The sequence below is a fragment of the Centroberyx affinis genome, unplaced genomic scaffold (assembly GCF_046629955.1).
Source record: "Centroberyx affinis isolate AG114_WGS23_722 - 3 ecotype Tasmania unplaced genomic scaffold, CSIRO-AGI_Caff_v1 ptg007171l_1, whole genome shotgun sequence".
Taxonomy (NCBI): Eukaryota; Metazoa; Chordata; class Actinopteri; order Beryciformes; family Berycidae; genus Centroberyx; species Centroberyx affinis.
In genome coordinates, this window is record NW_027283628.1 from 15532 (window position 1) to 33355 (window position 17824).

Below are 17824 nucleotides of genomic sequence, written 5' to 3' on the forward strand. Positions count from 1 at the left end.
AAAAGACTAAAAAAAACACCACAACAATGATCGCTTAGCAGCAAAGATGTCACCAAAATAAAAAAATAAAAAAATGAAAACCTCAAGGATTACCACGTCAAATGATTAGAGTTATTCTTTAGTAGAACATTTCTGTCATGCATATTCACATATAAGTTTAAAAATCAACTGCTTATATTGACTTTGTATTGGCCCATCTGCTTCTATTTTGAAAATGTCTAAAAAAGTCTTAAAATTCCTCCTCGCAACATACAATCTATGGCCATGTGGACCAGATACAATGCTTGGTAAGGTGTGTGACCAAGTCTGAGGTTGTGTTGCACCTGAAAACATCTCAAAAAGCTACACAAATTATAAAATGTATGATGTTATTCTGAAGAAATAGAATCTTCTCAGGGTTTAAAGCTTTATCCGTCATAATCTGCATAATCCAAACCATTTTTGAAAGATTATACAGCACTAGAGATACGATCAGCAACGTATTTCACCATCTAAACATCTGCTCTTCAACAGTTTGTGGATGGATGAATGAGTTTTAAACTGCTTTACCCCATAGTCTATACATTTCAGATAAGGCAACAGTGTTTTAACAGCAGGTGCCACACTGCAAAAACAGATTAGAGCTTTTAGACCTACACAATATGTTTTCAATGTGTTTATGTCAGGCTGTTTTTATATGTTAAGGTCAGATAACACCCACTCCACCTCTATCTCATTGCTTCACAAAACAGTTTCCATGTTCAGTGTCTGTGTCGGAGTCGGTTTGCCAGCCTACATTAATACGCAAAACCATAAACTATTGCAATAGGGACAAATAGGATGAATCCACTAATGAAATGATTCCTTCGAAGACAGAGCTCTTTGTCATTTGGGGGTGTGTGTGTGTGTGTGGGGGGGGACGTGATTAAATAGCCGCAGAGCTGCACGTTTACCCCAACTAGTTTCCAAGGCAACAAAGAATGCAATAAAACGAAGTTAAACGATTTCCTGCCTTCCTGCAGTGCCTTTGTTGCAGCTGATAGTGTTTCCATAGGGGACGGCAGGTCTGCGGCACTGCGAGGTGAATACACAAAGATTTACACTCGGGACAAATCTCCCAGGTACAGTAGACCGTGGATCTGGGTCCAGCGGTCCACAAGGCACACACTGCGACATCACAGGTGCAACATGGGGGAGACAAAGCAATTAGGACGCTATAGGACACTTGGTGTTCCCTTCCACAAGTGTAAATACTCCATATCTCTCTTATACACTTTATTATGTCTTTTTGTTTCTTTATTTTATTCTGTATTTCTTATCTAATATCTTATATAAAGAACTGTGTGTGTAAAGCACTTTGAATTACCTTTGTGTATGAAACGTGCTATATAAATAAATCTGCCTTGCCTTGCCTATCCCACTCATTCCAGTTGGATCCTCTTCAATTTTTGTTTTTCGACTTGATTGGGGTGCTAGTACTGCTTGCCACATCAGAGAAGTGTGAGTGCCAGAAAGCCTGGACAATCACAGGAAAGTATTTGAAAGTCAATTTAATATACTTTGTTGTGATTTACAGCTTTCCTCTCGGTGCAGTAAACCCCGCACATCTGGTGCTCCGGGACGGTGGAAAGCAACACTGCAAATCATTTGCAAACACTATTTGACCCAAGTCTGTTCAGAAGTCTGTTACATCATTCCACTGTGGCTTGGTGTAATGTGCATTTCATCCATATTAGGCACAGAGCAGCAGTGAATGGAGGGCTTGCAGTCTGGGAGGAGGAGGCCACTGCAGAGCACAAAGCTGATTTATCATGACTTGATTTGTGTGTGTTTCTGTGTATGTGTGTGTGTGTGTGTGTTGAGATAGATTTCTACTTGTGACTTCATCAAGTATCAAAGTGTTAATAATTGCATTGCATGGATAACATAACTCAGTTTATCACCAAAACTTCAAAACATCGATTCACCAAAGGGAATCAAATTAACACCTGACAGCATCTATAAAAAACTGTTTTTTGAAGGATTATTTTGGGATTCGAGCAGTGAATCAAGCTGAAGCTGCTGTCTGTGTTACAAATATGTTGTTGTGTCCCAAAATAAGATGAAAAAAAAAAAAAAAAAGGCAAAGCTAACTCGCCTAGGGCACCGAATATGCCAGGCCCGGCCATAAAGATGAGTAACTAAACCGTAAAACACTGATTTCCAGCTGAAAATGAATTTCTCCCTGTGAAATTGAAAATGAAATGACACGTCCTCTGGCCATGGCACCAGAGATGTGGAAGTTACTGCCGGTAACTCATCTATTATTACAACTCATCCCAAAAAAAAAGTGCAAAACATAGAGATGAAGCTTCAAGTATAATATATCTGAAAATATTAAAGGAAAAATCCAACAACAGCTTTTGTCGATGTACCTTGCATTTCTGTGTCCCTTTTGTTGTTTTGTGGTGTATGTTTGTTATTCAGATAACTGGCCAAACACAGCTGACGTCACGCCACATCAAGATATTTCTAGCAGCTACAATAGAGTTTGAGAGCAGAAAAATCTAAAACATCAACAGCAAACATCAGGTTTTGGTGTCAAAGAGGGAGGGCTTCTTATTTTGCACCGACATTCAACAATAATACAGGGAGAAATCCATCGTAGAAGAGGAAGAGAGACCAATTTCTCCACTGACAATAGCCTCAATAGACCAGAATGTAATGCAGCCAGGACACATTTTGTGTTTTGAGTGAGGGGCAACACGCAGTTTCTCTCACTTGGAAGAATTCCCTCTCTCTTGCTCTTACTGTGCTATTGCTATTGCTATTGCTATCGTTCTCTCACCCGACACGTACAGTATAACCCACAGCTGAATGCAACAAGTTCACGCCTGTTCTCTCTGGGAGTTGTCGAAAGGCACTCTGGGAAACGTAGGAAATCACTAACTCAAGTAGGAGTAGACAAGGCATGTTGAGGGAAAGTGGGTACACCAAAAAAGTAAATTACAACACTTTTATCACAAAATAACTCCTGGAATACATTGAACATCACAGATTGATGATCTATAACAGTGTAAGAGTATTTTTCTTTAAGGTGTTTTTTGAGCACCAATCACTTTAGAAGAGTTTGATTGGCATATACTGTATTTTACAGCTCAGTGCCATCACCTCTGGGGCGGGAAACTTTTTTTTAACACACAGGCTAAGGTGACAAGAAAATTCAAAAATTGACATGTTCAATATTTTACCAACCAGCTTAAATTTTATGACAGCTGAGGCAATCCAAATGTTGGGTGATTTCCTGGCAAAGTGTCTGGTATAGTGGAGGAAAAAGCCAAAATTTGCCAGGATTTGGCTGGTGGCTAGCGCTAATTTACCATCCTGATCAGCCTCAGTAATGAATAAAGCAACAGGGATTCATGAGGCTTGTTTGATAACGAACATACTGTACATGCATCCAAACAGGCCTTTTGAAGATATAATTAAAACTGGACTTTAAAACGTTGATAAGAGATTACAGTTACTGTAGCAGTGACCTGACATTCAGACTGAGCTGAAATAGCTTTTCTGTCAAAGTGGAATTATCAGCAATTTGCTTTATTTGTTATATAAGCATCATTATTAGTAGTAGTAGCAGCAGTCATATTATTGTTAGTATTAGCAGTAGTAGTAGTAGTAGTAGTAGTAATGGTAGTAGTAGTCATATGTGGTGTTATCATTATTATTAATATTATTAGAAGTAGCAGTAGTAGTAAATAACACAGCAACAGCATTTGAAAAATAAACAGACAAAAGAGAGTAACAATTATAATCATTTTGCAACAAATTAACAGCAACTTCTTAAATTAAACAAAAATAAGCAAGAAATTAAGACTTGAAAATGTCTTGAGTAGCCACATCCTGTTGGAACAGTGACTTTCAAAAGATTTTTACACAATACTGTAAAAGTCTTACGATTTTTAGACTTCTTTCATATTTTTTTATATATCTGTCAAGGTTATAGTGGCCCAATAGAAAGCCCAATAGAAAGTGATGCTGCACCCAGAAGTTATGAATGGAGCTGAAGACAAAAATACTCCAAAGCGGTTTCAGGTCGTTTGCTCTATCACTCTAATGTATTTTTAACTGCAAACATCATTTCATTCAATTATCTTGTGAATGACGTCTCTCTGCAGATCTGCAGCACCTGTAGGAAAAATGGCCAACCGACAGACAGGGTTTATGGTTCCCTGCATATGTAGGACCCAGGGTAACCCTACACCAACACTGGGTTTCTCATTTCTTTGGACTTTGTCTCGTCCTGCTGAACAACTGCTGAATTTACAAACAGCTCTGAATTATTTAACCCGCTGTGGTACAACAGAACACACCGGCGCTCAGGTTACCTGGCACCAGAGCCAGGAGATCAGCAAGACTCTCCGATTGGAAAGTTTCCATGGATGTAGGCCAGTGTTTAATGTTACAACTCAAGATGCACTGCGATTCGGGTTTTCAAAGACTCAACGCTGCACGGTTTCAGTAACATGAAAAAGAGTAGGCAAGAAAATGTATTTCCATGAATGAGATGCAGATGATACTGATGACTGAAGATTTGAAGCATGCTTTTGCGAGCAGCTGTCTTATATAAGCCAGCTCTTTTAGCAGAGAATTTGAAAGTTTCTTCCTTAAAACATGCCTGTTCAAACTCACAAGAACTGTACTTCAGTTTCGCTCTCATCCTATAAAATAAATCGAATTTGTAAATTTGTGACCCAGTGAAATCCAAATGTGCAATGATTGGCCGTGAACACAAATACAATCTCTCTTGAACTTAACTTAATAAGCGCCATATTTTCTTAAGGTACGGTTAAAAAATTTGCACTCAAAGTAGTTTGCTCCCTTGGCCTCTACTTCCTGCCATTTTCTCATTGTAAAACCACCAATATAGATAAACTATGGATTATTCATCATAGCAGAGGTGCTTACATTTGTATGGAAATAGACTTTTGTACCTTTTCTCCTTGGTTCTTATTTCTTTACCAAGTCTCTGTTCACTTCCCTATCTTGTTACACTTCTGGACACTGACTTCTACCATTGCACCTTACTCTTGGTTGCTTGTGATGCTGCCAATCTAAGATTTTAAGCTAATTGTGCTGTTGCACTCATTGTAAGTCGCCCTGCATGAGACCATCCGCTTTAAAACGCCTCAAAATGCAAATGTGGCATGTACGGGTCAGGTAGGTCCGGATGCTCCTGATCTCCTACCGCAAAGGTTGGCTTAGGCCACTGGTGATGGCACCACCTTCCTCCAGTCGGTCCTCCTGGTCTCCCCCTCCTCCTCCTCCTCCGCCTCCTCCTCCTCCTCCTCCTGTACCTCGGAGGTGGCGCAGCTCGTCAGGTTGCAGGGCGTTGTACCAGCCCTGCTGTGCGCTGTCCGGGGTCAGCACCGGGCTCTTGTCCTCCTCCTGACCCTGCACCTGGCTCTGCACCGTCTTCACAATGTTCACCGCGTTCACCGGCAGCTGCAGCAGCTTCTGCATGGTGGTCATCTTTACAAACGAAAAATAAAGCTCAAACCCTTTCAACCCAAAAGGTAACAACCTGTAGAATCCCGGGCAGAAGTGGAAAGAGAAAGAGAGAGAGGGAGAGAGAGAGGGAGAGAGAGAAGCCTGCAGTTTACTTAGGCCACTCCTCAACGCTGTATCTGGATCAGCGGACGATCACTGGGATGGGAAATTCTCCGGCTCCTACTCACTCTGTTTATCACACAGCAGTAAAGTGCTTAGAGGCTGTATTCCTTCCCTTCGAGGTTTAAATATATCCAATGTGGACACTCGTCTCGCAACGACGCAACAGAAACCCTCTCCACAAATGCCTCAGAGTTGCCTGTTTAAAAAAGCCTTTTCCACACAGGACAGGAGGAGTTGATATCCTCACTGCCGGAGAGCTGTGATCCAAATCCAGCGGAGCCCCGGGGCAGCGGCTTCTCCTTTCACTGCCGAGGCTGTGAGGCGTCCAGCGAAGCCGTCATCGTCGTCATCATCATCATCATCATCATCATCAGCTGCTGCTGCTCGGTAAATGGACGCTTCGCAGGAGAGGGGCGTGGAGTTTCTGGGGTTTTTTTGTTTTTTTTTCATTTGTGACTCCTCCTGCTCCTCCTGTGAGTTCCTGCTCCTGCACCACTCTCTCTCTCTCTCTCTCTCTCTTTTCTCTGTCTGTATATACGTGTATGTGTCTGAGCGGCGAGGACGAGGCGTTTTGCTCTGCACTCTGTAACGATGACACACAGCCTCTCCAACCTTTGCCACGTTATCAGACCCCCCCCACCTGCACCCCCCTCCTGTAACCCCCCTCCCTCCACTCTCTCCTACCCCCCCCCCCCCCCACCACCACCACCACCACCACCACTGCCGTCCTCCAGTCATCCTCGCTCCGCCCCTTCACATTCACGTGTAAATTCTCCGGTTCATTTCATTCCTCGCTCAGTTTGTCTCTCCTCTCTCTCTCTCTCTCTCTCTCTCTCTCTCTCTCTCTCTCTCTCTCTGGCTCCCTCTCCCTCTCCCCTCTTGTTAAGTAAGTCTCTCTCTCTCACACATTTCTTTATCAGCTTGCTTCCTTCACCTGGACCCTTTGCACAGCCAAACCTTTTGTGATCCTCGACAGACTCTTTAAAATATTTCCCTCTCCTCTCGCTCATTATGTTCCTAAATTGACCCGTTTTACTCTTTTTTTTGTTATATTCGGTACTGCTTTCTCTCCTCTTACATGACTCAGCTTTCTTGGCGGTGTCGTGATGAGGACATCTCTCTCTCTTTCTCTCTCTCTCTCTCTCTCTCGCACCCACTCGTTTCTTTTTGGCTCCAAGGGAGAATTTGCCTCCAAGCAGAATTCACATATGCTCTCCCGGTGCTCTTTGACAGCTCAGTCTAGATTTGTTAACATGAGCTCAAGAGTAAAGATTTTAACCTGTGATGTCACCAAGACCAAATACAGCCTGGAGCTGCGACATTTTACACTGACTGAGAGACTGAGTCTGTGGACGCTGTGACCGCACTCAAGGTATCTCTCTGAGGATATGGGTGCATTTTCTGGGTCAGAGTATTTCACAATGCAGTAAAAGAAAATGCTCCTTTAGGAGTGTCCAAACAGTCCAAAAAATGTATCTCCTGTTGAATATCAACAGAGTTGCTCCAGAAATTGTCTTTTTTGATTGGATTGGATTTTTTGATTGGAAAGAACAGGTTTCTCTTCAAAAATCTAGTCTGAATAATGTTTATCTCATAGCAACAGCATTCATTTCCAAAATGTATATATCTATATATCTATATCTATATATAAATATATATGTATATGAATGCATATATATATATAAAAAAAACATTCCCCACAGTTCATTATTCAGTATATCTAGAATACAGAGAATCCAATTCTGTAAAAGTCATATCATTTTATCAACCAAAGACTAATGTTGCCTACTATCATTTAAAAAGTGTTTCAATTTTGTTTTATCAAACATTTTATAAGTGTCACTTGTGGAAATTCTTCTTAATTGTGTTTCTGGGTGCAGTGCAGCAATGTCTCTGCCCCTCCCTGCATCTTTTCTTATGAATGAGGCTTAGTGCATCTCAAAGGAATATATTAAGAGTTTCATATATTCATAAACTCCAGTATGTCCTAAAGCTGGATATTCCTGTATCAATTATAATTCAGTAGCATGCTGTGGTTGTGTGTGGAGCTAGGCACTAACACTGCCAGGGTTGGGGGTTCAATTCCCACTGAGGCCACCAATACAAAGAATGTACTGAGGAACTGAAAGGCTTTTCAAATAAAAGCATCTACCAAACGGCATACATAAGATCAATAACTGTGTTTCTGCTCATCTCCAAAAATGTTTCAACTCAGGGTATCAGGCATTATTAATACCTTATTATCAAAATGGAATTAAGTAATCTATGACTTTTATCAACCTCTATCAGTGGCCAAGGAATCGCAACAACAGACAGATCTCTGACAGAAATATAAAAAGTCACAAGTAACGAGTAAGCTAGCCAATAAGAGCAGAGATCCAACAGAAACTTCTACTGAAGACGTAATATATCACATACAAAATGCAAAATAATACTGCTTTGTCTTTTACTTTTTTGGCTAGAGAACAAAGGGTTTTGTCGCTCGCTCAAAGCACCGACCTCCATCTGTGAACAGCTGAAAATGCAAGTGGGGGGAGAAGTTTTTGTTCCAAAACAGAGAGAAGAGGCCAGAAATGTGAGTTTTTGAAAGCCAGAAACCTGACAACCCTATCAACCCATTGCAGAATACATTATGGTCATTTTGTGCTAGGGAACAGTAAGAAAAATCTTACTTCATGCACCTTTAAAGCCTGTTAGAGCTGCAAGTTTGCTCTCAGTAATACCAAACCCATATCCTGCTTATCTTGAATAATGTAACTGACATGTTTGAGGAGCGAAGGAACATTTCACATCATCAGTGTTCCCAAGGAGACGGCATGTGAAGGTCGAGTCAGCGCTGTCATGTTTACAGAGAAACCGGTTAATCTACCTCCGCTGCCTGTTGCAGCACCGGCCGTGGAAACACCCGCCGCTGCAAACACACATCTGCATAACAACGAGGCCGAGCCCACGCTAGAATCGATGAATGAACACAGGGTCCAACTGCAGCAGGCCCACAACTGATTCATATTTCCCAAACAGCCTTAGGGCTAAATCCTATTCCAGTTAAAACAAGAGCTCACAGTTCACAGACTGGAGTTCTACCATTCCTGAAGGCTGAGCGCCCTCTGCTGGTGGAAAAGCTTCAGTTCACTCAAAGCATGTACCACAGAAATGTTTTGAGGGAATTCAGGTTAGATTCATCATTAGCCTGAATTAAATATCATGTATAATACCAAATTCTTACTAGACCGCCTTCTACAAATGGTTAGGCATCTCCATCAATAGGGCTGCATGAATACATTTTCTTATTGCTAATTCTTCTTATTCTAAAATCCGCTATAATTAATACGTTGGCAATGGAGCTTTTTTACTTACGAGAAAAACCTCCCAGCTCATACAGAATAGCAGTCAGTAGCATTTACTAATGAAGCTTTTTCAGACAGCTGGTGCTGCTGCTGCCTATAGCCGATTTGACCCACATATTATAGGTTTTTATTGCCAGTGTTAAGTGGAGCAACAGTGAGAGCAATCTATGTAATGCAGTGTCAATATGATTTCAATGTTAATAAAACTGAGATACATTATCATTTTCCAAAACATCTTTTCATTATTTCCACTGCAATGTTGATTTCTCTTCTCTCTCTCTCTCTCTCTCTCTCTCTCTCTCTCTCTCTCTCTCTCTCTCTCTCTTTCTATGCATGCAAAGCCCATGCATAGAAATATGTCAGAAGAAATGGGTTAGATGACAGAAAATATGGCGTTGAGTTTATCAAGTGGGTGCCTCATATCACAAATGTTTTGCTGAATTAGGCCCATGACACCTCCACAAGGCTCAACTTCTGTACAGTAAATTCTAAACCCAGAGGAATTTTGTTCCAAAATTAGATATCTACCATTTGGATAAAATGTGTTTAGTTATGTTTTAGTTATTAGGTGTTTTCAGGCCTTTATTTAGAACCTTACATCTATGTTTTTGAAATACTGAAAAAACATACTTTGAAATTTCAAGTAGCATTTGTTTTCTCTCAATGGATTTAAATCATTTTAGAATAAAGATTATGAACTGTATGCCTATCCTAAAGAGGGTGACACTTCTGTAAGCATACAAGTGAACATATATGGGTCATATACTGTATGGATGAATCCAGTAGTATTAGGTCAGCACATCTGAATCATTTAAAAACAAAGGTTGAAAATTGTTTTCTATAATGTGCTCGTTGGTTTTGGTGGGATGAATATTACTTAAAAAACTTACATGTTTTGAATGCAACAACCATTAACATGAGTCACACATCTGAAATTAAGCATCAGGAATTAAAACACTGCATAAATTGAACATACATGTGCGATGCTAATTTTTAGAGTAATACATACATGTCAGCAATTCACTGGTGCCGGGTTAAAACCTTGTATCTCCAACATGTCAACTTTTCAGGCACTAAGAAAAACAGACATGGTGTTCATCTAATGGTTTTAAAAAGGTTTCACCAGCCCAAGAGTCGAACAACTTTCTCAACCCACAGAGGAACATATGATCCTTCAATTTAAGATAAAACATGAAAATCACCAAAATCGGAGTAAGCTTTTCACCCGACAATGACGAAATGTAGATACATGTTAGAAATACAGTATATGTCATGAAGGGTCTATATGGAGTAGTTTGCGCTCTTTATAAATATTCCAAAAAGAAGCAGCCTGTGCTTCAGGTGTGTAGGTTGAACTCGCACTTACTGATGCAAAAAATAGAAAAATATTTATTTAAATGATGTGCTCAAGTGCAAAAAAATGTGTTAGAATAACAAAACAAGGTGCACCAACAAAACACCATCTTCATATACAGTATGTCACACATGTAAAAGTGGCCATTTTCAAATACGTCACATATGCTCACATAGTGTATATACCTCTTATATATCAATATAGATATCTGATATATGTCAATTTACCAGATTCATGTATGGGTCCCAGTTTGCTCCCTGTGGCTCCAGTATATACTAAATAGTTAGTGGCATTTACTGTTATATCTTTGTGTAAACTGAGCAGCCAGAGAGTAATCTGATGCACTTAAAAACTCTGTCTCTTTGTATCTGTTTGTGATTTATTTTCATTCCTCCAAATGCTTGGTGAGTGGGTAGTCCACTCCATAATCCTCGTCTGCACATCATCGCTGCTAGTCACCTCCAGTTGGTAAACAAAACAAACAAAAATCAATTACATTTTCAGAAAAGCATTAATTTAGGCTTTCATCCCTTATAAAACCCTATCCTCCTACAATTTACATCAGTCTGATACTACTTATTATGATATACACTATGAATTTACGTAAGTTTTATGTCAGCCGTAAAAGCTGTGTAAACTCTATTCTGAAAATAAAAACTACACTACATCACTGGTCTCCAGACAGGAATCTGCTTCTGGCCTATAAACTCTAAACTACTTATATCCAAAGCAAATAGCATTTGTGAGTCCCCCAGCATCCACTAAATCTACATGTCTACTGATTCTTTCCATACTGGTCCATCCACATATCCAGAAGACACTGGTTTTGCTGTTTTATGAGAAATGTATTGTTGAGAGATCCAGTGGTTAGAGAGTCAGTCCTGTACACAAAACACCACAGGATCAGTCCCCCCCAAAAACAGCCAATGTGTGTCCATCAACAGCCATGGACTCTGAAACCTGCTCACTCACTGTAAGCCGCTGGATAAGAGTATCAGATAACTGCCTAAACTGTAATATTAAATATGTTTACCTACTGATTCTTTACAAAGTCCTTCTACAAATCCAGAAGACATCGGCCTTACTTTATGACTGTTGTATGAATATTGAGAGCTACTTAGTAGACTATTGGTAGGGTGATCTCTTCTCTGACAAAAGACAAAATACAAGAGGAAAAGACTCATCTGTTTAACCACAACAACGTTCCACAAACTGTCCACAAGGAGGACGCCCAACTTCACTGCACTGCCTAAATGAAGAGCTTCACTCCACAATGAAATATCTAGAATACCATTTGAAAAAATGTGGCAAAATATGAAAACGAAAACTTTTATTGTCCTCAATGTGGAAATTTGCCTTTAGCTTCACCACATGAGTACCAAGAAAAGACAATAATATGTAAGATATATAATCAATACGAACATTGTAAACTACCTTATACAAAAACAGTAGAAACAGTTGCAGCATACAGTACAAGTATGGCCTTGGCTGTCCCACCTCAACAAAACTGCAAGAACACTTAGTAAATCCCAAGTCATTGGCCCACTGAAAATAAACTTCTAATTTAATGATACAAATTGGGGAGAAAGGGGGTAGTTTATATATGTTGATATATGCCGATTTTGATTTCTTAACTGCACTATCGGGACATATAACCTTTATAGTGAATAGTAAAACTCAAATGATATTCCTTATTAAAGTGTTAGTCAAGTATATTTGTGTAGTCCATAATCACAGTTCCAGCCTCAAAGGGCTTCACGTTATGAAACAACTAATCAAAACGACACTCCTCAACCTTACACCTTCAGTGTGAACAAGGAAAACTCATTAGGGGAAAACAAACCTCACCTATCAGACATTTGTTTTGTTTTAATATCATTATAGATGGGGGTCACCTGTATTTTTTTTTTTAGAATATGGAGTGATGTATTCAGGTGATATTTTTTAAGTTTTCCTATCATGGATATGTGGCTGTTTGCAATGAAAGTGAGGTGAGTGAGGATGGATGCTGCTGCTGCTGCTGCTGCTTTGCGCGCTGTCCAACATGGGGTGGTGCTGAAAGCTGAAAGCCGGAGCCGAGGCCTGGCAACCCGCAGGCCTGCACGTTTCAATTCACAAACCCGCAATAACAGCTGCCAAATCAAGCGAAATCAAAAAAACGAGGCATTATTCAACCCCGCTACTGCCATCAGAGACGAGTGAATAGACTTAAAGGCGATAACAACACTGCCATCACAGGGTCATTGCACATTACGGAGCCGCCTGAGCAGCCAAATCACGGTGGGAATTCACGGCAGAATAGGCTGCTGTAGGTGGTGTTTAGGTGTTTAAAGTAGAAGCCGTTTTCAACCACGACCCAAACAAACTTCAGTCCAGTTTACAGATTTGCATTTCGTCCGCCGACATTCAGCCGATTCAGGACAATACAATAAACCCCGATGCACTTCCTATGCATCTTAGCAGGCAGGAAATTACATCCACATTGCACCTCCCCCGCCATAAGCTGCCACCATAATATGACAAATAATAACGGGAAAGGAGGGAAGGCAGCGGTACCTTTTGTAGTCGGAGGAGAAAATCCCTCCGCTCGCCGGGTCGTGCCCATATTCAGGCTCCCCGACGCTGGAGGATCCCCCTTTCTCATCGTTGAAAGCGGAGCTGGCGGACATTGCCGTGGCTTTCTTCTCCCTCGGAGCAGCGATGGAGATTTAGTGCGGAGAGCAGGATTTCTCTTAAAGGCGCACGGACAGACAGCGAGTTATCTGCGCCGCTGCTGGGATGCTCAGGGCGGAGAGGGGCTGATGGGGATGGGGGGGTGTGAATGGGGGGAGAGGGGGTTGTGTTATGCTCTGGTCATGTGATTTTTATGCCGTGTTCAAATCATGCCGATTTTACCTTAAATTCAATTTACCGACTGGGGAAAACCCGTTAACGTCAGCCTGATAGTGGTGATTACAAGTAGGACATGTGGGACTTTTTTGGGGTTTTTTTTTTAAGATAGTTTGGTAACACTTTACAATAAGGGTCACAAAGTTGAGGGTTAGTTAATGCTTATTAAGCATTAACTAACCCTCAACTTTGTGACTTTGTTAATTAACAGTTAACTAATGTGTCTGGTAATCATTTACTAATGGTGTTCATGTTAACTAAGGTATTAGTCATCTTTATAAACTATTAAATAATGTATAAATTAATACCATAGTTAACATGAACACCATTAGTAAATTACACATTAGTTAACTGTTAATTAAGGGTTAGTTAATGCTTATTTAGCATTAACTAACCCTTATTAAGCATTAACTAACCCTTAACTTAGTGACCCTTATTGTAAAGTGTTACCGATAGTTTTTTGGGGGCATTTTTGCCTTCATTATACTGATCAAGATAGAGAAAGACTTTTTTGCAAATAAGACTTTTGTGCAAATGGGTAACGTAACAGTAGAAACAACATAAAATACTGTTGAAGCTATATGTCAATACTATTTGGCAACATTAGCTAGCTAGTTAGCGTAGTACATTAGCAACTGTTAGCCTACAGCTTTACATTTCAAATTTATATGTTTATCATGTTTATACCACACAGGTATTTTGATGGTTTTAAGCCTTAAAACCATCAAAAGGTATTGTAAAATGAAAATCAAACTTAAGTGTATTTTGAGGATTATAAACATAAAAGTAAAGTAAAGTTAAAAGTAATGCTATTCAGTGATTACAGAGTATGCCGTCATGCTGACGTCAAATACCAGAACACAGTGCCACAACGCATCATCATCCCTCCAAGTTTTCTCAAAATTGCACCATGTCGTATTTGATGTTATATATTATATTTAAGTTTGAAATTTTGATCTTTAATTATAGCGCCCCTCCATTAGATCAATCAGTGTACATTTTTAAAAGCTGGAACACAGTGCAGTTTAGTCAAAATCAGACCAGATCAGCATGCGAAACTAATGATGATGATGATGATGATGATGATGATGAGACAGGCTGCAGCAGAGAGGGAGTGGCCTAAATAATATAGCATGCATGTTCTTTATGTATCTGTTGGATTATGTATAAATTAGGACATTTTAAAAGCAAATTGTTATAATGTTGGCCACCAAACCCTGTGTAACAGTGTAATGACTTTGCCAAGCGATTAATGATCTACAGTGTGTCAGGCTCTGTAAGAATCTCATTTGCTGCAGCTGATTTTTTTGCAGTCACTGCCAGTAGGCCAAGTTATTGATGAGGCTTCCAGGACCGAGCCAAGAGTCCAGCAGGACAGGTGGAGCTGTGCCAAATGTTATGCAGTATGCAAACTGCCAAAAGACATATTTTAATACTATTACTACTGCGATACCACCACCACTGCTATGATGTTTATTATTACTGAACAGATTCAAAGCATAGAAAGAAAAAATAAGACAACATAAAGGGAATAGGGACAAGGAAGTGTGATTATCCTCTATGCTGCAATGCACCTATTGGCCTACATTGGAGAAATAAAAAATAAGGTCGGACAATCGGACTTAATTTGTCAAAATATTCCTAAACTACCCATGAGGAATCCTCTCAAATAATAAGTAATACTACTGCTATTAATACCAAATGATGTAACTGCAGTGAAAGAATAGTTTAGTTCATATTTACATAATTGTAGTACATTCAGTACAAGTACTTTTTGAATTATTTTGCAGAACATGGATAATGAATTTTACATGTGCTTTTCAGTTGAGACTATTGTAAGTTTGAGCTTGAAAAATTAGCTGAGTCTCCATTATGAGTGGTAAGTTAGCAGTATTATTAGTATTATTAGTTGTAGAAGTAGCAGTAGTTCAAGCGGTTGCAGTAGAAGCATTGGCAGTAATAGTAGTAGAAGTAGTAGTAGTAGTAATAGTAGTAGGAGTAGTAGTAGTAATAGTAGCAGTATAGTAGTAGTAGTAGTAGTAGAGGTAGTAGTAGTAGTAGTAGTAGTAGTAGTAGTAGTAGTAGAAGTAGTAGTAGTAGTAGTAGTAGTAGTAGTAGTAGTAGTAGTAGTAGTTGTAGTAGCAGTGGTAGTAGTAATAGTAGTAGTACTAGTAGCAGCAGCATCTCACCTAAAAAAGGACCTGGGATTTTACTGCCGCCTAGTGGAGAAGCAGCACTTCCATCACCTTGACTTGAGTCGGGCACCATGCAGAGCCTCCATCTCTCAAACACAAGATTAGCAGGCAGGCACTTCAATAAAGTATTGTGATACGCAAAACAAAACAACATGGAACATGATGAGAAAGGAAAGGAAACCTAGAGGAATAATAACTGCAGTTATAAGAGTATGAATGATTAGCGATTATTCAATCCTTAGGAAATAAAGCATTAAATACTAACAGAACATGCTTAGGCATATATAATCTCTCTCTCCCACAGTACAAAATGTCCAAATGTCAGCATAATAATAATAATAATAACAATAATAATAATAATAATAATAATAAAAATGTATGACTAAACTTTAGGAGCACTTATCCAAAAGCAGAGTGTGATCAGCATCTATTATCTTGCAACCTGCCATTATTATCATCCTTTTTTTGTGTGTATATGCAACAATGTGGTTGCCAATTAGGCACTTAACTGACTGACTCCTAATATTTGACTGTATTTGAATGTACTTTGTATGTTTGTATTTATGTGGACATAAATAAATCATTTATATGCGTGTGTGTACGTGTGTGTGTGTGTGTGCACGCTGTGTGTGTGAATGAACTACTGAATGGCAGCAGCCAGTTTCCATGTATAAAGTGTGGCTGGTGGCAGTAAACAGCTCTCTCACTGGGACGAACCCTCAAGAATGCATCAGCTGACACAGTTAGCAGAGTGACAGTGGCTTCTTTCATGCACACACACTGGATCGGACAAATTGCATTATGCTTCACCAGACCAGCCTGCCTGTCTGTAAATGACAAGCTGCTGCACACGAAGTAGAGGAGAGGAGATTTGCGTTCCCCTTCTGCTGAGTTTGATGACTGATGAGGTTGGGTAGATGGAGCTCAAATGCCAACACAAAAATCTGAACCAACATAATAATGAAAGTAGAAGAAATTTTTTCCTCATCTCCATTTTCACTTTTTGTTGTTTTCCTAACTAGTTTCAGTAGGAAGAAAATATGTATGTATATATGTATGTAAAATGTTTATTTTGTAATTTCATGGTTTGGCACACTTTTATGTAAAGTTCCATCTGTTTTTAGTTGCATCTGTTTATCTGTTTATTCCTATTTGTATTATTCAACTCTATTATTTATTTAATTGTGGTATTTTTACATCACTGTCTCTTTGGCTTTTATTGTATGTAAAGCACTTAGTAAACATTGTTTTTTAGAAAAGTGCTATACAAATAAAGTTATTATTATTATATGTATATGTATGTACTGTATATGTATCCTTATCATGTACAGGAGCTTTTTTGGGCATTGATATCAAGATTTCCAGGCCAGCTGCTGCATCAGGTTTAGAAGATTAGGTGACAAGTTCAGTTCATGTCCCGATTCACTAAAAAAAAGATTTGAGTTGTTCCCAAGACACTCACGCTACAGTAGGGCTGCTTTATTGATTCAGGCATTGCCACCAGAACTGACAAAAAACATACAATAACAGCATTCCCAGAAATTACTTTATGTAATGAGGTAATCTCAGCATTCAACAATCCAAAAGAGACATGAGCAAATGTTATATAAATCTGAGGAATGTTTACCCTAAAGTTTGATGTTGTTGTATAGCTCAGCCTCAGATGTCAATCAAAAACAGGTGTGAAATTGTGATTATCCAAATCCAGGTATGTAAATAAGTATGTAAGCTAAGTATAAAGTAAGACAACTGACATGTCATGTTTTTATGCAGATGAAAACTGAGATAAACCAGCTGATTACTAAATCTATAAAACAGTTTAAAACGCTTTTAATTCCTAACACACTAATAACATGCTGCTCTAAAATGGGAGGAATGTATAATGCTGAGGGACCACAAGGCCTATAATTATTAAATTGTACTGAAAGGAACTTTCCTGCCAAGTCTTTTCCAGTTCACTGATGTGAAGATCATTCTTCGTCTCTGGTGTTGCAAATCACTGTTGTCATGTGAAAACTTCATAACGTGATTTCCATGTTTATGAAAACCCTTTCAAACCCCATTAAATGCATTGTGCTTTTCTTAGTTTTAGGTAACAGTAACAGTTTGGAGATACCAGGTTTTCACCCAACAGCAACAAAACATATTCGTCAAGACTTCAGTGTTTTTTAATCCAATACAACAGGCACAAAAACAGAGCTGAAGTCACTGAAGCCCTAGAATAAGTTGCTAGAGTTTAGTATCTTAAAATACATTCAAAAGATTACACACAATGTTACTGTTGGTTATTTATGAGGCTTTTGTCATCAAATTATGGCTATCTTGTGTGTGTGTGTGTGTGTGTGTGTGTGTGTGTGTGTGTGTGTGTGTGTGTTCTCTTCTTGTGACTCCTGCAGCTCCAAAGCCAA

General features: G+C 39.3%; 1 protein-coding gene across 1 annotated transcript in view; it reads right to left on the reverse strand.

Moving 5' to 3' along the window:
* LOC139639351 (AP-3 complex subunit beta-2) overlaps positions 1-13001 on the reverse strand; it is a gene marked incomplete at its 3' end in the record, with an annotated part of 28272 nt that extends 15271 nt beyond the window's left edge. The window contains exon 1 of the mRNA XM_071513436.1: positions 12889-13001. Within this exon, the coding sequence (XP_071369537.1) occupies positions 12889-13001 (113 nt within the window). The remainder of the gene's footprint in view (positions 1-12888) is intronic.
* Positions 13002-17824: the final 4823 nt, after the last annotated feature.